The following is a 25,413-nucleotide window of genomic DNA, read 5'->3' on the forward strand; positions in this document are numbered from 1 at the left end:
AGAACTAGAAAGGAGGAAGAATTTAGAGACAAAGACTTCCATCAGCAACAGGCACTGACTGTCCCTTCTGCCACGGTGAGGAGTGAGCCGATCAGCACGAGAAGCAAGGCGGCCACGGTGACTGTGAGTAAGGGAAAGTAAAAAGAATAACCGGAGGATAAGGGCGGTGCACTCGACCACGGTCGAGGGGGAAAGGAGCCGGACAGAAGTCGGGTCCAGAGGCGCTGAGACTGGGGCAGCGTGGAGCAAGGAAGCCGCGGTACAGACAGGCTGGGGGACGCAATGGCGTCGTGAGACAGCTAGACCGCGACCGGCGAAAAAGGCCGGGCAGCGACCGAAGCCACGAAGCGCTGCGACCAGGAACGTAGGCGCGGGAAGAGATCAACTCAGCCGCAGCCGCACCGGACTGCGAGAGGGCTGGGAGGCGCGATTGGGAGCCGAGCGAGCGGGAGAGGCAGAGCCGACCAAGGGAGACTGAGCGAGAGCCAGTCCAGCGGCTGAAACTGTTCTCCGTCAACGGGGTGTACCCAGCGCTGGTAGAGCCGAGCGAGTGGGAGAGAGACAGAGCCCAAGCAAGGGAGACTGAGCGAGAGCCAGTCCAGCGGCTGAAACTGTTCTCCGTCAACGGGGTGTACCCAGCGCCGGTAGAGCCGAGCGAGCGGGAGAGAGACAGAGCCCGAGCAAGGGGAACTGAGCGAGAGCCAGCCCAGTGGCTGAAACTGTTCGCCGTCAATGGGGTGCACCCAGCGCCGGTTGCCCTGCCGAGAAAAGGGAAAGCACTGAAGCCGACGCGCAGGCTGTGAACCTGAAAGCCAGCGGCCGTCGCCCGTGGGGAAAGTGTACCCCTCCCGCCAGGGAAGAAACGCGGGAAGCCGCCATTAGGCGGGGAAGAAGACAGAAGTGGGAAACCGCCATTGAAGTGGGCGGGGAGAGAAGATAAGCGCGGGAAACCGCCATTTTCGCGGGAACCGCCACCTTGAAAAAAAAAAAAAAAATTTTAAAGAAATAATTCGTGGTGTTTATCAGGAAGAGAGGAAGATGCCTAAGCGTGGTAACATCAATGATTTTAATTCTGAGGTAGAAGACTGGGCCACGTATGTGGAACGCATTGAGATCTATTGTGAGGCCAATAAAATAGAAGAAGATGACAAAGCTATAACCTTGCTAAACTCGATGGGCGCGAAGACATACGGGCTCTTGAAGCATCTACTATCACCAGCTAAACCGGCGGATCAGACTTTCGATGATATTGTGGCTGTTCTGAAGGATCACTTGAACCCCACACCGTTGATGTTGGCGGAACGATTCAAATTCTATGCGAGAACGCAACGGAAAGACGAAAGCAATGCAGAATACTTGGTCGAACTGCGTAGACTAGCGAAATACTGCCAGTTTGGAGGGAATCTGACAGAGGCATTGCGAGACAAGTTCGTGTGCGGATTGGCAAAGGAAGGAACGCAAAAGCGACTACTCGAAGAGAACGACCTTGCACTTGACAGGGCTGTCCTTATTGCAGCATCGCACGAAGCCGCAGCGAAGGGAACTGCGGAAATGCAGCTAAAGACAGCGGCACTCAGTGTGGATCAAATTACCTCGACAACAACAAAATGTTATCATTGTGGGAAGACAACACACGACCAGAACCAATGCTAGTTTAAGAACCAGGAATGTAGGAAATGTGGCAAACTGGGTCACATAGCTAAGGTATGCCGGTCAGGGAAGAAGACCAACAACCAAAGGACCAACAACCAAAGGAAGCCATCACAGGAAAAGTACAAGGTACACAAGGTGGCTGAGAAGAGTTCAGACGAACAGAATTCGGACTCAGACCCAAACGGCCAGGAGCTGGGTAGTCTGAGAATTCACAATGTGAGTAAGGAAGCTGACCTACAAACTATCTGGGTCATGCTAAAAATAGCTGGAGTCCAAGTGAAAATGGAGTTGGACACTGGATCAGCTCTATCAGTCATAAATCGAAGGGATTACCACCAGCTATTCTCACATATACCCTTAAGAGATACCAAGTTCGTATTGCAGACATACACGGGGCATAAAGTATACCCCATGGGAAAGATAAGAGTCAAGGTGAGAGGTAGGGGTAAAGAACACCCAAGAATGAACTTATACGTACTACCTGAGGGAGGACCACCACTTCTAGGACGGGAGTGGATCAAGAAAATAGACATGGAATGGCACTATCTAAAAGCCATAACGAGTGAGGACTCGGTGCAGACAATCAGCTCAGATTCTGAATCGGATGACGATAAGACCAACCCAAATGTGAAAGACAAGGCTAAAATGGACTTGCCGACTAAGGTTGGAAAAACGAAGGCATGCAGAAAGGCTTATGCTCCAGAGAAGAACAAAGTTTCAGAACAGATCTCCGCCGAACAACGACAACATAGTTTGACAGAGAATTCTGAGTCTGTTCAGTTTAAGGACATATCCATGACGGAAGAACACTGAGCTCGGACTCAACTTTATTTCAAATTACGACAACAATTAGAACAATTGAGTTACCGTCTCGTACAAGAGATGAAAACAATGAAAAAGTTCTATGACACCGAATGGGAGAATCTGGAAAGACAACAGAAGCAGCTAGCTCAAGCAGAGAGCGACCATAGAGCCATCGTGACCAATCACCGATCACATCTCCCTTATGATGTTCAGGAGTTAGAATATTTGCAGAAAGAAGCAAATGAAGAGGAATCTTCAGGAAGCCAGGATTTTATTCCAGTTCTTCTCTACGACGCCTTACAAGCAGAGTTTGAGAAGTTGAAGGAACAGTATGAACAGGCCCAGGCTACAATCCTGGAGGGGGTTAACTCGGCAACCTCCGAAAAGCTAGTTTCAGTGGAAGCATATGAGCAACTAAAGGTTGAACATGAGCAAGAAGTCCAAAGGCTGCAGGAAATTCTTGATGAGCTCAAGGCCAAGACAGACTCATCGGTAGAAGTTCCATCCATAGATGAGAAATTAGAGGTGAAAGACATGGCAGAACATGAAAGTCAAGATGTCCAAGAACTCAAAAATATTGAAGGAAACCCAAGACAAATATGAGGCGGCAATGACCGAGGTTCAACAACTTGAAGAACAGATTCAACTGGGAATTCTTTCAGTGAAAGAAAAGGCAACTGTAAGAAAAACAGAGACTGTAAGAATGGCCCCTGAACATGAGCTAGAGAGCATCAAGGCGCAACTTCTCCGAGCGCTTAAAGCCAAAGTACAAGAGGAAAAAAAGGTGAAAGCATTGGAGGAAAAGGTGGATGAAATGGAGAAGACTCTGATCCACAGGGTCCCCGTGGAAGAGTTAACGGTCAGCCAACTCCTTCATATGCTGAGAGACAAGACTCTGCAATGGGAACCATTTGAACACGAGCTTCAATCTTCAAAGGGAAGGGGTTCGGAGCTCTCAAAAGTTTGGGGAATAGTTGAGGTTGCAACACAGATTTTACGGGGCTGCCGAAAGTACGCTGAATCACGTCAATGTGAACTACAGAATGTTGAAACAGCTGCTTCAGTAGAAGGATTGAATAGCCCGATCAATCAATCCCCGATGGAAGGGGAAGTATTGGAATCACAAATGAGGTCATTAGTGAAGGATTGGCAGGAAACCCAGGAAGAGCGGGATGAATATGAACGCATGAAGAAGTCTCTTCAGGAAAGATGTCTAGGGAGGGAACAACAGTCGGCTAACGTCCAGTTGGGTAAGGAAGAAGTAGTAGGCCCTCTCGCTAGACTAGCTCAGGACGACACCGAATATTACCATGACCTGTTGAGTGACACGGAATATTACGATGACTTGGTCTGCCCAGCTTGTGATGAAAACTCCCAAGGTGCAGAAATCAGGATGAAGCACTTAAAGTCTAAGGAACATAGGGAGATGGTGGCGCTACAGCTGGCAGCGGATAAGGGAGCCCCGAGAGTCTCCAAGAAGCAGAAAAGAAAAAGACGAAGCAGAAGACGATAACCATCTAAATCATTATCACTTCTATCAGATCATGCACGTGGGCCCTACGAAGGGGGCCAAATCAGTTGGAAAGTAGGAAAAATTACCAAGGCAGTCCAGCTGTTTGTAAAAGTCAGCACTGCTGGTTCAGCAGGATGGAAGTTCAAGCTGTTAAGCCAAGGGAAAGACTATTGGATGAGTCACGCTAGAAATGTGAACCGGCTACACCACAGAGATGTTGTTCGGACCGAGTCAAGACCAGAGACTGAATCTGTGACCTGTTCCCGCAGAGACTGAATCTGTGAACTGTTTCCAGCAGAGACTATATCTGTGAATTGTTTTACATGAAGTTGATTATATGTTATGTTTAATGGGGAATAAGTATGTTGTAAGCTAAAAAGGGAGGATTGTAGTGTATGTACCCGTCTACCTTTAAGAGAACTATTGTATGTAACCGTTCACCTTTAAGAGAACTATTTTAGGTGTGGCACTACTTTGTTTGGCTTCTGTATACTGTAATACCGACGGTGACCACACCAGTATATAAGTGTTGTGTCAGGATTTATTGGGCAGATTCGCCCTGACCTTCGAATAGTAAAGTCCTGTTTTAAGTTACTCTGGTAGTCTGTGTATTAATTAACTAAACAACCCACAGACTTTACAATAAGCCCTTTGGAACTAAGGAGACAGAGAAGTGGGTGGAAACTTGTGGCTAAGAGGAAAAGATACCCCGTAAAGTGCCATTCCATAGGTTTTTCTTTTCCTCTGCTGGCAACTTTCACAAAAGATCAAAAATATGAGTGCAGATGATAAGAGTACATGTGAACAATTTGGTTCATCCTTCCATAGATGCCTCTGGTCCCTCCACCTAATTATCTTTTGAATGGCTGGAGAGGTTTTGCTTCCCATACTCGACCCTTTATTCAATATACAACCCACTCCAACCATCTCTCAAATAATTTAATGTTTCATCTGCTCAAGTCTAATTTTTTCCTTGTTTCTAAAACTTGGGTTTTATTTCCAGATTTGAGGTCTCAGGATGCCAATCTCAGAGTTGTATGATACAAAATTACTTGATGGATAGTTCTTTTAGTGGACAATGGAATGAAAGGTGGTAGGATTCTACTGTGTGTAGATTAATGCTATCCAGCTGTCAAATGCGAATCTCGCATGCAACACTTAATGGTCCTGAAATTCCTGGGGCCACAATCTACTGCAGGAAGTGCATTTGAAGAGAGAGGGAGGAGGGGCTTTTGGCCTCTGACTGCTCCTAATATTGACCCCGTCAGAAATTCTGGGGTCAGCTGATTTAAATGTTACTGGACAGACTGAAGCCTAAATAATTGAGTGGGAATGGCAGCAGCAGCCGGAACAACACTGATTTTAATGTTGCCGTATACACTGGCCTTCCTTTTGTGCTTCCTCCTCCTCCTCTTTTACCTCCAGCACGTGCATCATGTGCAGGGGTATTCCCATGGAGAAGCCCATATTGCTGCTTCTCCAGGTGTTTTACAAAGTCCCCAGGTGGCACACCCACTCCAAAATGAACAGAAAGTGAAGTCCAAAGCTTCCAATCTCTAACAAAAATAAAAATAAAAATCATATCAGTAATTACTAGGTTATTGGAAAAAGTTTCCATGTAGATGTAAGCTTCACTGCTGCCCCTTTAAGAAGTCTTGATCAGCTGGTCCTTGTAGACATGTCTGCTTCATACAAGTGTACTTGACCAGGGCAGCTGAGAAGGTGGATATGACGGAAATAGCGTAATTTTTGATGAATAACACTATTATTTCTCTGTCTCAATTGAGGAAGGTGGGCACTTCTTACGCCCACTCCCCACCCCCCACCCACTTCTGGTCTGCCAGACTTAAAAGAAGGTGGAAACCCATGGAGCTGTGTTCCACCCCAAATTCCTGTCCCCTGCTCCAATTACACTAAAATTGCACCAATGTAACAATTTTAATTTGTATTGTACCTTATCACATCTCTCAGAAATGCCTCAAGGGGCTTCACATATAATGAATTAGTTTGAAGTATAGTGAACGCTGTAGCCACATAGCAAGAAACCACAAACAAGAATGAGATGGATGGGCAGTTGGTCTGTTTTTGGTGGTGTTGGTTGAAAGAGGAATATTGACTCCCTGTCTTCTTCAAATAGTGTCACTGTATCTTTGATGTCCAACTGAAGCACTGGAGCAGGCAAATGGGGCCTTAGTTTAATGTCTCATCCAAAGTCTGGCAACTGTGACAATGTGGCACTCCCTCAACTGTACTGGAGTATCAGCCTAGATAACCTGCTCAAGTCCTGGAGTGGGGTTTGTATCCCCAACATTCTGACAGAGGAGAGAGTGCAAAACAAGTTGTCCAGTGAGCCAAAGATTATCTTGGTTTCTCTTTTTAAATTATTTGCAATGTGAGGTAGCTCCTCAAAATTAAAGCAATTTTAATGTCAGGCCAGACATATGCATATCTAGATTATTCGAAATTTAAATGCGAATTCATGGATTAAAGGCAGTTCAAAGAACTGTGGGTGGCACAAAAATCCAATGCACTATAACACAGATTGTAGGACAAATATCCTTGTCTATAATTGCTCATAAAGGCAGTTCCCAATTATCAATCAAGTTATCAAGAAGAAGAATCTTTAAATGGACACAATGAGGGAGAACAAAATTGAGCATCCACTCAGCCCAGACCATTCTTACATACCTTCTAGTGGCTGGCAATGGAGTGCACTTAGCAGAGACCAATGGTTACATCTCTAGCTGTTGTTGAGGGTGGCATTTTGCAAGGTGGTTTGAAAAACTGTCTGAGCACTTACTAGGGGACTGTTCTTTTTGAAATATTGTCATTTTATGGGAGTTTTCGTGCAGTTATTTATACAGTCATTCACCTTAACTCGCGGATCACTAGCTGCAATTTATGGCTCAGACACGCGAATATATATATAACACTCTGTGGTTGGTTTAATAAATAGTAATGAAATGCTAAAGAAATCCTCATGTAGCTTAATGAGACCACAAGGGATGTTAAATGAAGTGCCTTTGAGAAAGAACTGGCAATCAGAGTAAGAGGAATTGAGTGTCTAGGGTAGATTCTTCAATTCTGGAGAGAGTGATATGACAAAAATTTCAAAAGAACAGATATCAACTTGCTGACATTTAAATTTTAGTAATAAAGTAATGGTTTACTTTTTTGCTGACGATTTGCTCTATCAACCAAAACTTTATCAACACATCCATTTCAAAGATCCTTAGTTTGAGACGGGGTTATGTGTTGCCTTTTCACCTCTGGGGCCTGGATAGGAATTTGTTCCCCTTTTCTGATATTTTTAAGGGTTTGGGCCGTCTCAAGCAGACCTTAATAGGTGCACAGCAACAGGCACAAAACTCTCCACAAGTTGGTACAAATTGGCTTGGCAATCCAATTCTCTGAAACTTTAAGGATGTCTAGTGTGAGAAATGGAATCATTCAAATTGATGCAGTAAGTGGTGTTCTTCTGAGGTTGAGGGTAAGGCATATTATTGAAGCAGAGTCCAGGGAGCTTTACTCTGCATCTGGCCATGCTATACCAGAACTGGAAATGTTCACTACTGACAATAGGTGATTAAAGTGGAAAAGCAATTCATTCCCTAGTAGTAACATCTATCACTTTGATGAGCACAAGACAGAAAATCCACATCATGTGTTACAAGGATAATCAATTTGGGGCAGCGACCAGATCCAGCATTGTAACAACGAGTTACAATGGCCCAGAAATTCGGGTCGGGGGCTTCCCACGGGTGTAAGCCCCCGACCTGCACTTACCTTGCGCGCCGGCAGTTGAGCTGTAGGGCCCCGTGGAATTCCGCTCTGGAGCCTGGCCCGGCTGCCGGCGCGCTGTGCTTGCGTGTCCCAGGGGCGTAGTTAGTGCGATGCGTCCCCTGGGATCACGTGAGCCATGGGCAGCCAATCGGAGGAGGGAAAAGCCCATTCATAAGATTGACAGGAAGACCTGTCAAAACTTATGAATACTACGGCCCCAAAATAGCAGTAAACCTTCAAATAATTTTTTTTTTTTAAATCACACTTTTTAAATAAACTATAAATTACATTAAATAACTATTTTAAACAATAATTTAAATTTTTGAAAAAAATAATTTTATATTCTAACGGGGCTAAAAATAAACTTACCTTGCTTTGCTTTAAAGTATTTAAAAATAATAAACCCGTGGGAAAAATGTTTTAATTTTAATTAATTGACCACTTACCTTGTAAGAAGCAGGCCTTACACCTGCTTTTTACATTTCTAAATACTGCAGGCTTACGATCCCGGGAAAACCTGCAAAAAAAACCTAAGTTCAAAGCGCAGGCGCAGCCTCTCCTGCGCACGCGTTCGAACTCTGAACCCCTTCGTTCAGAGATCAGAAGTGCCGGTTTCCTGCACATGCGCAGTGCATGCAGAAAACCGGCACTTCCATTCGGCCTACGGGTGAGTACCCCGTGCGTACTCACCCGTGGAGACCCGAATTTCTGGGCCAGTATGTTTCACTCCCAGATTACATCCAGCAATTATATTAAATATTACTAATTTTACACTCAATTACAAATCATCAGCCAAAGAATAGATTGCAAAAATAGAAAAGTAATTTATTTGATTAAAATTATTAGTTTAACAACAAATCAGTGAAGTAAAAGAAACAACATAACCAAATAGGTCTGAGATTTGGATTAAGATAAAGTTCAGTTGCATTTAGATGTAAGAAGAAAGAAATTGCATTTATATAGTGTGTCTCATGTCCTTAGGAGATCCCATAGCACTTCACAACCAAAGTATTGTTTCAGAAGTGTAGTCACTGTTGTTATGTAGGTAAATATAACTTATCAATCTATATACTAAACGATAAAGTATAAAGATTTCTGTAAAATGAGATCAGCTTCAGATCTGCGACTTTCTGGGGCAGTCCGAAGCAACCCTGGCAGGTATTTTAAATTCTTGAGTTCAATGGTTGAAGATTGTGGAGCTGAAATTCCTGGGCACAATGGTGGAAATTTTGGTCCAGGGGGAGTTGGGGAGTCTTCCACCAGCTTCGCATATGCCTGGAGGAGTTCCTGAGCTACCCATTAGTCTCAACGGAACTCTTACCAGTTGAGAGCTAGTGAAAGCTTTGTTTTCAGCCCAATAAAGGCCCCATAAGCTCTGCAAGCAAAGGTAATTGATCCCATATGGTGCAGTTTAGTGTTTAGGAGCATTTTAAAAATTTGGACCTGTTCATCTTTTGCCCTTCTTATGTCTCCAATCCACCATCCGCTATGATTTTCCTGGCTGCTGTCGGGTTGGTATCTCTGATGTTCCCTTACACATGTTGGCCATCTACCCCAAGTATTTAAATTACCCTGTCCCAGCGATTTGGGAATAAGACCTGCATTGGGATCCAAAGGTGAACAAGAAGTTTACTCCACTGCATTTCCACCGGCAGAGCGGGATTCCGGAAATTCAGACTCTACTTTTATTTTTCCTCATCCATTTTAATTCATGTTTCCTTTTAACCTGGACAACCTGTATTCCTTTTTAAATTTAAAATCACTTTGATTCTGATACTATTGCTAAATGGCAAATATTCTATCAGACATTTGTAAACTTTTTTTTTACTTCAGAACGATTACTCTTAAAAGACTCAGGAAAATAACACATTTAAAGACAAATCTATCTTCAGAGACTGATCTTTTTTTACCAATACTTATTAATATATTAGAAGCAATATGATAAACTATTTAAACTTATTAATACAAGTTACTCTAAAATACAATTGTTTCTATTTTAATATGTTGGTGAGGTTAAGAATCTTAAGTGTGTGGGAGTGCTGTACATACTCTACTGTCATAGAAACATAGAAGACATGAGCAGGAGTAGGCCATTCGGCCCCTCGAGCCTGCTCCACCATTCAATGCGATCATGGCTGATCATCCAAATTCAGTACCCGGTCCCTGCTTTCTCACCATACCCCTTGATCCCTTTAGCCTTAAGAAATATATCCAACTCCTTCTTGAATATATTTAATGTATTGGCCTCTACTGCCTTCTGTGGTAGAGAATTCCACAGGTTCACCACTCTGTCAATGAGGAGGTGCCTTGTGAAGGTAACTCCTTCTGGTCACATCAATGGCTCATTTCCCTTGTCAAGCAGGTTAGATCTCAGTTATAGTGATAATTTGCTCACCTCTTATTTATTTTACTGAAAAAGTATTACATTTAACTTGGAGTGGATAGACAGTAATAGCTAAAACATTTATTAGGTAAGGATCAAAGAGGTTCATTTCAAATTCATTTCAGTAATCTGCCTTTATTGTATGATTTTCAAAAAAATGTGTGGCAAGAGAGCTATGAAACTGGAAGAAAATACATATACAATTATATAGTTTAAAATGTTCATTTTCAATAAATTAATTTAGATCAATTTGATTGATAAATTATTTTAATATTAAATGAGCACATTACAGTTATACTGCAAAGTATCTATGCGACATGAAACTTTATCCAGAACAGCCAATGTAAGATCACTTCTTAATGTACTCAAGCTCACCATGAGGAAGCACCACTGTGGCAACTGGGGCTCAGTCTCACATTAGTGTAAGTAGATCAATGGCCCTCTGTCCACCTAGCCCTTACAAACATTGTTTTAAGTCAATGGTGGGCTTGAAAGTCTATCAGCTAATAGAACAATTAACATATAGGAACGCATAGCAACCTGTTTCTATCTATCTGTCAAAAAAAGCTATTATTCAAACACCCTCATTCAGACCTCATAGACTTGCAAATCAGCTTTTCCAAATTGCCAAATTCTTTTTCTTTTCAACAAGACTCTTTCTTGACCAAACATAAAGAGATCTGTAATAATACAGTTCTCAACCTTTGAAAATACCAGAACATTTCACCCAGTTAGATAACTATTATATCAAGGGTCCTATTTAGTGCAGCTTTCAAATATTTCAATTTGTAATATTTGTCAGAACAGGAAATGTTCAACTTCATCCCAAAAAGCATGACTTTGACAACACCATACCATAATTTGATTTCGCCTTTAAACCACACAAAAATTAGATAATTTAATGCCATGAATTTAAGGAAAATAGATAATTTTACATATTGTTAGATAAAAAGGTTTGCATCTTATTTACCTTTTTGAAATCTTGATTACATTAACTTCCAGTACATGTTACAAACCGTCCGAAACAAGTTACATGAATTGGAAGCTTTATCAGAGGAAATGCTCAGTTATATTGAAAACCACAATTCATTTTGACTGGCAACAGTACATAATGACATTTCATTTTCTTTAGGCTGACTGCACTAAAATTAGTAGTATTTGAAACGTGCTTCTTTTACGTATAATTGAGTTGAGTCGTTTCTTTTAGAAAAATACAAATCAGTCAATTTTCAGGCCCATAATTTAACAAATATTAAACCACCAAGACTCATGCTCATAATACCTATTTTTCAGACATTACATTTTCTGTGATTGTCCCAATCTTTGGAATAATAGATTTCGCATATCAATCATGATTATATTCAACCAGAATGCAAAATTTGACACTATTTTAAGAGGTACTGATGGGGAACGTACAATAAATGTAAAGGCACAATTCAATTTCAATAAATCCAGTATTTTCATTAAAAAGTTAAATCACTGCAAATTTGGTTTCATGTAAATGTTATATAAAACAAATGAAAAATTGCAGAAAAACAGAAGTACCTTGAAAATCCATTAACCAATTTCTAGTGTAAGGCAAGTCTATGTTAAAAAAAGTCCTTCTAATGTGTCACTAATAAAATAAATGTCTGAGGTATTTAACTCTCATCAAAACCTGAGGTCTAAAATATCACATGATAAATGTTATTACAGTCAAGCCTGTATTCCATCATAAGCCCAATTTTTTAGTGCTTCCTTGTACAGTTCTTCAGTGAGCTATACAGGTGGGTTTGTTCTGCATTGTTCTACAGCTGTTTGGTCCAGAGTTTCCTCTGGCTGGCAAGCAAAATTAATAAACACCTATTGAGTAAAACAGAAATCTGATTATATGTCAGGTAGGGATTCAACTATCATTACTATATAATCAATGGTGTAAATAAAAAAACACATATTGAATAATGAATGCCTAGGAACAGGTCTATAATACATGATGAATTTCGTAGAATTTTCCTAAAATCTATATGAAATGATACTATGAAATTTAGCAAGTTTCCTTCAAGCCTTAGTTAAAGTTCCTTAAAGTTACACCATGAGGGAGAGCAAAGCGCAGCAGAGTAAGGAAGAGAGACAGAGAAGCTTTGAGAAATCACCCTACATTTCTTATCAGCAGAACTGGGTAAATGACAACATTATTCCTGTGATATTAGTATTATTTTCAGCATCATAGTCCATGAGCTGAAACCCAGCTGGCCCAGGCAACAAGAATATTCCTGAACCTACTGCAGTCATTTAATTTTAATGGATGGAAAATCATGGCCTGCACACGTGCATGATTTTCCAATAGACTCTGCCAGTGGACAAGGCTCCGTGTGGGGGAGTACAATCAGAAAATTTACCCTTAGGGACTCAATAGATTTGTAAGCAGAACCTACATTTTGGCCTTCAAATGGATTCCCATTTTTTTATCTGCAGTCATCACAATGTATTTTGATCTAATCAGCCCCAATTAAAATCCACACAGATCTGACAGATAAGATGTGCCATGTTGGGAGGTTAAAATAAAAAACTACAGAAGTTACATAAGAACATAAGAAATAGGAGCAGGAATAGGCCACTTGGCCCCTCAAGCCTGCTCCGCCATTCAATAAGATCATGGCTGATCTTGGGCTCAAAGCCACTTCCCTGCCCGCTCCCCATAACCTTTCACTCCCTTATCTTGCAAAAATCTGTCTATCTCCATCTTAAATGTATTTCATGACCCAGCCTCTACGGCTCTCTGGGGCAGAGAATTCCACAGATTTACAACCCTCAGAAGAAATTCCTCCTCATCTCAGTTCTAAAAGGGCGACCCTTTATTCTGAAACTATGCCCCCGAGTTCTAGATTTCCCCACGATGGGAAACATCCTCTCTGCATCTACCCTGTCGAGCTCCCTCAGTATCTTATATGTTTCAATAAGATCACCTCTCATTCTTCTAAATTCCAATGAGTATAGGCCCAACCTGCTCAGCCTTTCTTCATAAGTCAATCCCCTCATCTCAGGAATCAACCGAGTGAATCGTCTCTGAACTGCCTCCAATGCAAGTATATCCTTCCTTAAACTTAGATCTAAAAGACTCCATTGGTTCAACACTGCTATTCTGATCCTCCATTAAATTCAACTGAAATTGCTTAATTACATACAGTACTGACGCTACCCAGTTAAAGAGCAAGTCCTGAAGTGTATGAGCTAGATGTAGGGCAGGATCATGTGGGTGGATTTTTACAGTATCAGGATGACAGCACCAGTGATGCCAGTTCTGTACTGAGCTGTTATTTTGAATGAAAGACGACTTGCAGATTACCTCTGCATGCAACTGTTGCAACCCCTACATCGCAAGCTGTGATAGCAGATGCAGATAATAGCAGGGAATGAGCCTGGAATTCGGTCAGTCATATGTGTAATTAATTCTGCCAGCCCCCAGCCAACCCTTGTAAAATAATATCTGATACTCCATGCCTTTCAGTGTCATATGGCAATGTAAGCACAAACTACTCACTGGACTTAGACTGGCGTCAAAGGAAACTGACCAGTCCATGAGCACATCAAAAAGAATGAGCATGGAATAAAATAATAGAAAAGGAATGCAAGAGAAAAAGGGAAAAGGTGTCACCTTGCTCAGTTTTTTCCTGTTTTGTGAACACCATGCAACTGGGATTTTAGTGGCTAGCAGTAATAATGCACAAGTATTAGTAGGTTCTGAGGAAACAATATTAGAACTGGTAGCAGATGACCTTTTTGACCAGTTAATCAGTTGCTGACATCTGCATATCAAATATTTGTACCGTACCTGGTCTAGAGTGGCTTGGCGAATGGAATAGTGTTTGATATTGAGTTCCTCTTTGTTGTTCTCAAGAAACTGGAACATCTTTGCTAAATCCCCTTCTTTCTGTGGCACCTGATACGCCAGAGCATATTGATAATATTCCTGGGATAAAGGAATGCAGTAAAGATTACACAGATTACAATCTTACATTGCAATATTCTTGTATTTAGCTGCAGATTACAAATCTAGTCCTCTATTCTCCAGTAGGATGATGGATCTGGGCCCTCCCATTAATCACCCCAGGTTCTATTTAACCACTCATCTCTTTTTTCTCTCTCCTTTTTCCTTTGTATAATAGGTCTTAAAATAGACACATCTCCAGGATCTGATTCTTTTAATATCCTGCAGTGAAAATACATAGGTGTGGAAATTGCGGATGCATCTTTCAAAACTTTCCAAAGTTCTCCAGGTTTGGGAATTGTGCCTTTGGATTGGGAAATTGCAAATGTCACTCCATTATTTAAGAAGGGAGAGAGAGGGAGAAATCAGATAACAACAAAACTGTCAGTTTAACATCAATTATGAGGAAGTTGCTGGAATCCATCAGAGACAGCCTGAATGTTAGGACAGGTATCAGACTATCAAAGATGGATTTGTGAAGGGTAGGTCATGTCTGACTAATCTAGTTGAATTTTTTTGAGGAGGTCACTGGCATGGTAGATAAGGGAGCATCTATGGATGTTGTCTATATGGACTTCCAGAAGGCATTTGATAAGGTTCCACACAAGAGATAATAAGTGAAAATGAAAGTGCACAGAATTGGAGTTAACCTTGTAACATGGGTCGGTAATTGGTTGAGAGGCAGGAGACAGGGAGTAGAGTAAAAGGGAACGTTCTCTGGTGGGATGTGACATGGGGTGTTACCCAGGGATCTGTACTGGGCCTCAGCTTTTCACCATATATATATATATTAATGACTTGGATGAAGGCATAGAGAGTTGTGTAGCCACGTGTGCGGATGACATTAAGTAAGGAAGCACAGTACATTGTGTAGATGGGAGCAGGAAGTAACAATGGGACTTAGACTAAGTGAGTGGGCAAAACTGGGGCAGATGGACTTAAATGTGGGATCGTGTGAGGTCATCTACTTTGGATCCAAGAAAGACAAATCGAATTTTGTCTAAATGGTGAGAGACTACGAGCTGTGAAGGAGCAAAGGGATTTAGGTGTCCATGTACACAGATTGCTAAAAGCTAGTGCACAGGTAGAGAGTGTAATCACCAAACGTCTCCATCTCTGGGGATAGGTTATCGACCAATATTTACTACAAGCCCACTGACTCCCACAGCTACCTGGACTACACTTCCTCCCACCCCGCTTCCTGTAAGGACTCTATTCCATTCTCCCAGTTTCTCCGCCTCCGCCGTATCTGCTCCGACGATGCCACCTTCCACACCAGTGCTTCAGACATGTCTTCCTTTTTCCGCAACCGAGGATTCCCCTCTACCGTGGTTGACACTGCCCTCGACCGTGTCAGTTCTATCTCCCGCACCTCTGCCCTCACCCCTGCCCCTCCCTCCCGGAACCACGATAGAGTTCCCCTTGTCCTCACCTTTCACCCCACCAGCCTCCACATTCAACGGATCATCCTCCGGCATTTCCGCTACCTCCAAAGTGATCCCACCACCAAACGTATCTTCCCCTCCCCTCCCCTTTCAGCATTCCGCAGGGACCGCTCTCTCCGAGACACCCTAGTCCACTCCTCTATCACCCCAAACAGCCCTTCCCCTTCGCCTGGCACCTTCCCGTGCAAGCGGAGGAGATGTAACACCTGCCCCTATACCTCCCCCCTCCCCACTGTCCAGGGCCCCAAACACCCCTTCCAGGTGAAACAGCGATTTACTTGTACTTCTCGCAATCTAGTATACTGTATTCGCTGCTCACGATGCGGTCTCCTCTACATTGGGGAGACCAAACGCAGATTGGGTGACCGCTTTGCGGAACACCTCCGTTCAGTCCGTAAGGGTGACCCCGAGCTTCCGGTCGCCTGTCATTTCAATTCACCGCTCCATTCCCACTCGGACCTCACCGTCCTTGGCCTCTTGTACTGTTCCACGGAAGCTCAACGTAAACTCGAGGAACAGCACCTCATCTTCCGATTAGGCAGTCTGCAGCCTTCCGGTCTCAATATCGAGTTCAACAATTTCAGATCATAACCTCGGCCCCTATTTCATTTTCACTTATATTTTTCCACTCCTTTCCTTTTCCCCCCCCCCCTTTCCTTTTGTTTCTCTCTCACACCTGGCAGCTATCTTTTACCCTGCCAGTACACTTTACACCTAATCACAGCCTATTACCATCTCGTCTAGCTTCTAATCTCTTTTACTTCTTTTGGTTCTTTTATTCTTTTGTCCGATCGCAGCCCTGCCTTCGATCTAGTTCCTTTTCTCTCCAGTTTTGAAGAAGGGTCAAACCCGAAACGTCAACTCAAATTTCTCTCCACGGATGTTGCCTGACTTGCTGAGTTTTTCCAGCATTTTCTGTTGTTATTTCGGATTTCCAACATCTGCAGTATTTTGCTATCAGGCTAATGGAATATTGGCCTTTATCTCAAGGGGATTGAAATACAAAAAGTGAGTAATTGATGCCTCAGTTGTACAGAGTCATGGTCAGAACCTGCTGGAGTACTGGGAAGATATATTGATTTTGGAGGAGGTACAGTGCAGATTCACCAGAATGATACTTGGGCTTAAAGATGAGGACAGGTTGCATAAATTTGGCTTGTATTCCCTTGAGTTTAGTAGGTTGAGGGGTGATCTAATTGAGGTGTTTAAAATGATAAAGAGATTGGATAGGATAAAGAGAAACTATATCCTCTGATGGGGGAAATCCAGAACAAGAGGACATAATCTTAAAATTAGAACTAGGCCTCTTAGGAGTGAAGTCAGGAAACAGATTTTTTACACAAAGGGCAATGGAAATCTAGAATTCTCTCCCCCAAAAGGCTGTGGTTGCTGGGTCAATTGATAGATTTTTGTTATGTAACAATATCAAAGGTTGTGGAGAAAAGGCAGGTTGAGGTACAGATCAGCCATCATTTAATTCAATGGCAGAACAGGCTCGAGGGGCTGAATGGCCTACTCCCGTTCCTATTATAATTATAAAGAATAACTGCCGAGAAATTTTGTACGGTCTGAATGAAAAATAATTTAAATATATTCCCAGGATGCCTTGCTCCACAGTTCACACTCCTAGATTGCAACAAAATACAATTACAAATGTTCCTAACCCAGACCTGCGCCCCAATCCCTTTTGCCATATGCACAATATTCCCAACACATGCCGACTCCTTAAGCCCTACTCCCACCTGAACAAAGAACTAATTTTAAAGTATTTTCCTCTCCATTCATTGGGCTGAATTTTGCTGGCGCTCAGAGGGCAGATTTGGAGGCGGGTCCACTGTCAAAATCCAAAAGATTGACAGTAGGGCGGTATCGCACTCTAAACCCGCCTCCTTGTGAGTTTCCCTCGTGCCGTCTCTGCCTGTGATTTGCAGACACTGCAATAAGCGGTGGGTCATGCAATTGTGCTTGTTAAGAAGGTGTTTGAAGCAATTTAATCATTTTACCAGGTACAAAGCATTTTCCCAACTTTTTCACGAGGTTCCCATCGCTCGGGGATCATGCCAGGTAAGTATTTTGGGTTCTGAACAACGTTCCGTTTCTTTCATTTGGTGACAGCTGCAAAAGTGGTGTAAAAGCTACCATTTTACAGCTGGTCACTTTCCAATCTCAGAAGCTTCAGCCTTCAGTACTTGGAACCCACTTTTGAGTTTTATGCACTTTTGAAGTGTTTGGAGTAATCTCTATCCACTGTCACCTCCTTGGAACAACCTATCTCAACATTGACAGATTATTTCTGTCATCTCAACCTCACCTGCCATCTATTCCATCAACATCAGTGCCCTTGAAAAAATCTCACCTTGGTCCTCAGAATCCCAACACCAACACCAGCCCCAACACCAGCATCACTGGGCACACCAGCAGCACCAACATCCACACCAACCTTCTCCGCAATCAACTGATGTTGCACTGGACACAGGGCGTCATCACCCATGCACACTGCTGCCCGGAATGCCAGCAATGGCCTCACCGTGGCCAGATTTGCTTCACTTAACACTGTACACCCTGGCTGCCACATGATGCACCAGGTTGGCACCACCCCACACCAGCACCATAAAGTATCCCTACAATGCCCAAGCCATTCCTTTCATACTCATCACCATTGGGGGATTGGGGGGGAACGTTATGTCTCACCATTCACTGCAACTCACTAAGACACTTTCAAAGGTGCACACAAATCTGTTCAAGAGCACAAAGTGGTGAAAATACGGATTTCAATGCTTGACAACACAACAGAAAGTTTACATGAACATTGGCTAAAACATCCAAGTGCCTACCTTTGTGTGTTGTTAGTTGGTATGATTGGACTAGGATAAGGGTGAGTGTGAGGGGTGGCTAATGAGATACGGATGTGATAATGTAGAGTGGGATGGGTGGAGGTGCAAGGTAAGTTGGTGTGAGTAAAGATGTGCAGGAGTAGGGTAGGGAAGGCAGAGTGACGGGGATGTGATGAGAGGCACAGCAGGATGAGGTTGAGTGTGACTTTGCAGTAACATTTTGTGATCTACTGAGATCACTGAAAGGTTGGCACCACTGCAGCCTGGTGCTCCTGACCACATCCCTGCTTGTCTCCTCCTGTGCAATGTGCAACCAGGCTGCGTTGGTCCCTTGGGGAGCTCTCTTCCGCTCATTGGAAGGGAAGGGATCCTCCCTGCATATGTAAGCATACGGAGGGAGTCATGGGAGAGCCTGGGTACAGTTCAGTGCTGGTCAGTGTTTGCAGAACACTGACAGCAGAACTGTCAAAATCAATGTTGGACATGGCCCCTTTAAGGAAACCGGCTGCTAACGCGTCATCAAATGACGTCATCAGACCTGCTTCCTATCAATTGGCTGGGAACCTCACAGGGCGGGATTAACAAGCCCCATCATTGTAAAATCTTGTTGGAGGCTGGAATCGGCACAGATATGGGGTCCCCACACACCACGGACGTCGCCTGCCCTGGACCCGCCGAGGTTGGAAAAATCCAACCCATCGGGTTCAACTTCCACCTGCCGTATAAATCATTAAAAAACCATTTCCACCCACTCCCTGTGCCACCTCCACTCGAAACTTCATTTAATAAAAAAATTCCAAGCTCACTTCTACTTTCCATTTCACTAATGTGTTGTGGCGAAGCCATGTTGCATTTATTTCTTTTACTTCATTAATAAAGTTTAACTCAATCCTCTTTAATTAAATCTCTGGTACATTTAATTAATACATTTATTGGAATCCTACTGGATTAAATATCCATAGCTGCTGCTAATTAATAAATTTATGCCCACGCAGACTGTATTAAGTGCTCAACTTCTCTTAATACCTTTTAGCCAAATCTATTTAATTCACAGAATCACAGAAACCCCACTGTGCAGATAGAGGCCATTTCGGCCCATCGAGCCTGCACCGACACATATCCCACCCTATCCCCGTAACCCCTACACCAACACATATCCCACCCTATCCCCGTAACCCCACGTATTTAATCCCCCTAACACTAAGGGTCAATTTATCATAGCCAATCATCCTAACCCGCACATCTTTGGACTGTGGGAGGAAACCGGAGCACCCGGAGGAAACCCACGCAAACACGGGGAGAATGTGCAAACTCCACACAGACAGTCACCTGAGGCCAGATTTGAACCCGGGTCCCTGGCGCTGTGAGGCAACAGTGCTAACCACTATGCCACCGTGCTGCTACCAATTAAATTGCCACTACCACTTAATTTACCATATTTGAGGAGAAAAAGTTAAATAGCTAATGCTTTTATTAATTTTTAACAAACTTACAGAAAATTGCTCACTTGATCCAACTTGTCATTAGCAATGCATGGGAGAGCCACCAGTATTTTATATATTTTTTTATATATAAACTACATTCTTCACATAGCTCAGTTGGTGAATGCATGTTCTCGTGTGATACCGAATAAGATATATAAAGAAAGTTCCAAGTTTAATCCCAGCCTGTGCTGAGTTAGCAGATCTAGTCCACTGCAATTGGTCTCCGCAGGGTAATCAGGCACTGCAACCAGGATATTTCCTATCCTTTGGCTGGGGAACATTAGGTCTAAGTGCCCCCAGCCTAAGGATAGGCTATATCCTGGTTTCACTGCCCGTTTGTTCTGCAGTGATCCCTAATGGAATGTGTGTAAGTGGGATATTCTTTGAGGAAATGATCAGACCCAATTGAAATCCTTATCAGGTACTTTACAGGCACTTAAGAGCCTTTTCCCTGCCTGGCAACGGGATTCACGCAGCTCGAGAACCACGTCTGTCAACCTGAGGCACGAGTTCCGTGGCCATTGCTTCAGCTGATGACTTGACAGCATGAAAAACAAACCAAAATAAAAGCATGTTGATTACATCAGCTAACAGATTGATGGAGATTCTGTACTACTTGAAAAGCTACTGGCCATTCTCGGCTGTTGCCTTCCAACTAAACAGTAATTGCAGTGAATTGATCTGCACTATAAAAAATGACATATACTGTACCATTTAAATAAATGTTTGTGTTGTTTCTGGTCAGGTTTTTCCTTACAGTATACTGTTATTGTCCAGTTACACATTGGCCCAGAAATTCGGGTCTCCACGGGTGAGTACGCATGGGGTACTCACCCGTAAGCTCAATGGAAGTGCTGGTTTCCTGCATGCACTGCCCCTTTTTGGGTGCACGGCCCCTTTAAGGGGCTGCGTGGTCCATTCAACATATCGCGCTTGCATGATTTTTCTCATTGAAAAGCCAATGAGCTGGCTGCGCAGGGGGTCCAGAGAGTAGCCGTGCAGCTTAAAGAGAACATTGGACACTACTTCTTTAAGTCCATGATTTGATCTTACACAACTTTCTAAATTCACTTTCTAGTGGTACATGTTCCTTTTTTATGTAAAATACCTTTAGGATTGTGCCTGGGAAGTGTGTCTGCAGCAGGTCTGTGAGCTGTATTGAGTCAGCTGATTGTTGGTTGAGGCCTACGTTAACTGAATAAAACGCACCAAACCTAATCGATAAAGAAAATGATGGGTTATGATAAACAAAGTAATTTGTAAATTCAAAATCTTAATTTATTACTAGAAAAGTCTTCTTAAAAACCTAACAAAATAAAACACCATTTTACACTAAAATATGGCCCAGTTTCCTGAATCGTTGTAAATGGCACTTTACACTGAAAAAAATTGTCCCCTCGCCGATATCACCATATGGCAGATGAACAAATCAGTGTAAACCTTAATCTCGGAATTTCCTTCAGTGTTAACAAGCTACGGGACACATCGTCAGCAGAAATGTCATTCCTCAGAGTGAGGTGCGGGTGCGGGAGGTAACCGCGGCATATTCTTTCTTGTCTGAATTAACTCGGTTAATTGTTGAATTGGTCAAAATCAGCTGGGGTTGAGTGCCACCACTTCTTTAAAAAAAAATCTATACTTGCTGTTGATGAATTGGTTAAAATTAGCTAGGGTTTAATGCCAATATATTTTTTAATTTTTCGACCTCAGTTTTTTTTCCATTAAAGTCTTAAAAGTGATATCAGCAGGATCACTCTTCTTTTACAGACATGTCATCAGTGGCTGAGGAAAAAAGTGCCTGCAACTTCAAGGAGGGACAGGCGTGACTTTCTTCTGTCTGAATGTGACCATTGTAGTGGCACAAAACATCCTGAAGCTTTAAATTGGTAAGACAATTGCTTTCCGTTTACACTTACCATAAATGCTTAAAGGGAAACAATTAATGCTTTATAGTTGTGAACATACATTAAAAGGATGCAATACTTGAAAGCATTCAGCAAGGGTGGATCCCTACTGGATGTGAAATGTACCTGTTTTTTATGTGGTTGGGAGAGCCAATACATCTGAATTTCCCATTTACCATAATGGCGAGTCTTGTACACAAGGCCTCACATTCCTCCATACTGAAGCAGAATAAAAAGAAGAGGGTTAGCATGAAAAAAGTCAATGCAAGCAACAAATATAATGGAGAGTACTGGTGACTTTTACCTAGTGCTTAGACTATATCTTACATACAAGCGTTCATCTTTATTTGAGCGAGGCATTTTAGAAATTCTGCAAATGGTGACACAATAGTGACAACACAGTACTAAGAAGGATTTAACGTTTGTTACATCAGTAAGTGACACATCCATTAAGTACCTAACAGGCCAATATTATTGCAGTAATTAGCCCAGAGGGGGAACGCAGATCAGTGACGGTTCACTACTGAAACAATCAGTACATTATAACTCAACAACAACTATGTTATTACAGTTCATTAGTCCTATGGCTGTTAGTACAGCTCAACAGTGAATTTATGTTAACCATGACAATGTTCAGTGAATATATTCTAAGTTAATTTACTTAGCATTAAATAATGTGAAGATGTTGGCGGAGTGTGTTTTTACAGCCAAACTAACAAAAGACAGCAACTGTTTTGTCACAGAAAAACTAATCTTGAAAGGAAAGTGAAAGAGGAAACAAAGATGTGATTGGAGATGTGATGACATCTTTGCATTGATTATGGAATCAGACACTACTTTATTTATAATTAAATAAAGAAATTAAGATACAAATAAAAAGGGCTTGAAAAAGTTTGTGCTGCATGGTACAGTGTCTGTTACAGCACAAATTTGGTGAGATAGTTAAAATGGTCATCTGGTGTAGTGCAGCATGGCAGTAACATTTTTAAACTCTTCTAGGACCGGAACTGGTTCAAAATCTCCTTAAGGGTCCAGTGCTCCTTTGACTGACCCTGTCCCAGTTGGTCCAAAACTAAGCTGAAATGTAATATTTCTGAAACTTTAGAGACCTTCGTTATAGGTAACAAAATGGTGATTCAATTCACACTGTTAACTGGAAATGAGAGCCAAGAGGCTTTGGAAAGCTTGTTTATGTTTTCAAAAATATTAGAAACCTTCAGACTGTCCATAAAGTTTTATTACACACATTTAAACTGTCAGCAGGAATACTGGAGTCATGTTACAGAGCTTCTGATTGTATAACTATAGTGTTTAGCAATCTCAAAGCAGATTATAGTACTGGACAAAGAGTGATGTTAAGTTAAACACCTACACAGCGAGTCTCTACGCACTGCAATGCAATCTGCCAGGAGAAAGTGGCCTAATCGGTTCTTGTTACGTTTTTATACTCATTGCAGACATCAATGTTGGGGAATGGACACTTTTTGGCACTTTTATCAGCAAGTGTCAGAATCAAATGCCGCCAGATCAGGCTAGATACAGATGCTTAGATACAGAGAAGGGCTCTCTCAACCTTCAACTTCAAAAAAGTACTCCTACTATACTAGTGTTAATTTTTCCATTCCCCATACCAGCCAATTTGTTGCTAAATTATGCTGAATTGTATTATGTTTCTAATGATTACTCTTAAATTTCCTCAACATGTGGAGGAGGACAATAGGGAGGGAAGCCATTCCATCAGCTCCTTGCCATCCAGTGCCATTTCTGGAATTTCCTGCTGGAAGCGATGTGGAGCACACAATACATCCACTCAAATATAGGTAGGCATATTGTAATTAGATACAAATTATGTCATTCGATGTATTTCCCATCACTCATGTCACTGGGCAGAGAACACCATGGATTCAAGGATTCCAGGGTTTCTGTGGGCCACATGAGGGGACTGGAAAGTTAAACTGCTCCTATGTAGAATAATTAATTGCTCTAGGCAAGGCAAGTGCTATGCTGCAGCAGATGTCACAGTAATTTCTGTCCCTCCCATCTGATGGCATTGGAAGTGCCACTGGAGCCCATCCAAATTACCCTGATACCAGGAAATTGTCCGAGGTCAGGACCACAAGCTTATATGTAGCTTTTTAAGTACCATAAATCATTATAAAATTAGCAACAGAAAAAAGAGAACTAGAGTAATTACTTTTGTTCTAGCTATGAAGGTAGATTTTTTGAGTCCTCACACATAACCTCAAGCTGCATTGGAGAGTCAGAAGCCCACTGCTTGCAGTTTTTTGATGCACAGTGTGTGTGGGTGCAGAAAATCTACCCTATAATATTAACTGTTATGGTGAGGGGAAACTGCTATGTTCCTATTTCCCCACAGTAGGTAATGATGGAACATCCTAACTGCTGGTTATTAGTGAGATGATTTGAATAAAACCTTCTTTGTACACTTAAAGTGGTCTGCAAGAGAAGCTGAAGGCTATCTGCTCTCAGTATTTATAGAAAATTCCTGAACTTCGGGTCCCCATGGGTGAGTACGCGCTGGGTACTCATGCGTAGGCCCAACGAAAGTGCCGGTTTTGTGCATGCACTGCGCATGCGCGGGAAACCGGAACTTCCGTTCCCTTAAAGGAAGGGGTTCACAGGTCGAACGCGTGCGCCGGAGAGGCAGCGCGTATGCCTGGAACTTCCGTTTTTTTTGCAGGTTTTTCCAGGAGGGTAAGTCTCCAGGAGCTACGCTTGTAAAAAGCAGTCGCAAGGCCTGCTTTTAACAAGGTAAGTGGTGAATTAAGTTAAATTAAAACATTTTTTCCACAGGTTTATTATTTTTAAATACTTTAAAGAAAGGTATGTTTATTTTTAGCCCTGTTAGAAACTGTAAATAATTTTTTCAAAATTTTAAATTATAGTTTAAAATAGTTATTTTATGTAATTTATAGTTATTTGAAAAATGTGATTTAAAAAAAATGTATTTGAAGTTTTAGTGATTTTTGGGGCTGAATTGTATTCATAGATTTGACAGCTCTTCCTGTCAAATCTATGAATACAGATTCCCTGCTGCCATTGGCTCTCCATGGCCCACGTGATCCCAGGGGACGCTTCGAACTAACTGCGCCCTTGGGATACGCAAGCACTGCGCGCCGGCAGTTGAAGGAGGCCCAGGATCGGAATCCCACACGGGCCCACAGCACAACGGCCGGCGCGCTAGGGTAAGTGCAGGTCGGAGGCTTGCACTCGTGGGAAGCCTCCGACCCGAATTTCTGGGCCATTAATATTGCTGTAGTTTTCACAGTTGCAGTAATTGCCTCATATGCCATGTTGATGTACCTGTGTGATGTCAGGACTGCAGCACAGCCAGCCTCCACTTCACTGGTGATTGTGTTCCAGAGATAGCGCTTGGATTCAGGATCCATTCCTGAACTCGGCTCATCCTAAATATAAAGAACCGCACACCAAAACATCAGCCTCAGAAGGTGTGTTTGCATCTATCTATCTATATATCTTCTATATATATAAATCGGTACTTCTGTCTGTCATTCTGTCTGTCATCCGCGTGTGCGTCTGTCGGGTATGCGCTCGAAAGTTACAGGGCGTACCTACGCGCGCGTTACCCTCCAAAGAAAGCTTACGCTTCCGAGACGGTTTT

The 25,413-nt window shown here is 42.5% G+C and overlaps 1 protein-coding gene across 1 annotated transcript in view; it reads right to left on the minus strand.

Annotated features, from left to right (window-relative positions):
* Positions 1-8,562: 8,562 nt before the first annotated feature.
* LOC147117285 (ATP-binding cassette sub-family A member 13-like) overlaps positions 8,563-25,413 on the minus strand; it is a 250,509-nt gene continuing 233,658 nt past the window's right edge. Inside the window, exons 41-45 of the mRNA XM_085988134.1 lie at positions 25,095-25,198; positions 21,897-21,989; positions 20,975-21,080; positions 13,948-14,085; positions 8,563-11,978 (exon numbers count right to left, since the gene is read on the minus strand). Of these exons, the coding sequence (XP_085844260.1) occupies positions 11,895-11,978; positions 13,948-14,085; positions 20,975-21,080; positions 21,897-21,989; positions 25,095-25,198 (525 nt within the window). The 3' untranslated portion in view covers positions 8,563-11,894. The remainder of the gene's footprint in view (positions 11,979-13,947; positions 14,086-20,974; positions 21,081-21,896; positions 21,990-25,094; positions 25,199-25,413) is intronic.

The sequence above is a fragment of the Somniosus microcephalus genome, chromosome 5, assembly GCF_052327205.1.
Source record: "Somniosus microcephalus isolate GS21.2 chromosome 5, FLI_Smic_1.0, whole genome shotgun sequence".
Classification (NCBI taxonomy): Eukaryota; Metazoa; Chordata; class Chondrichthyes; order Squaliformes; family Somniosidae; genus Somniosus; species Somniosus microcephalus.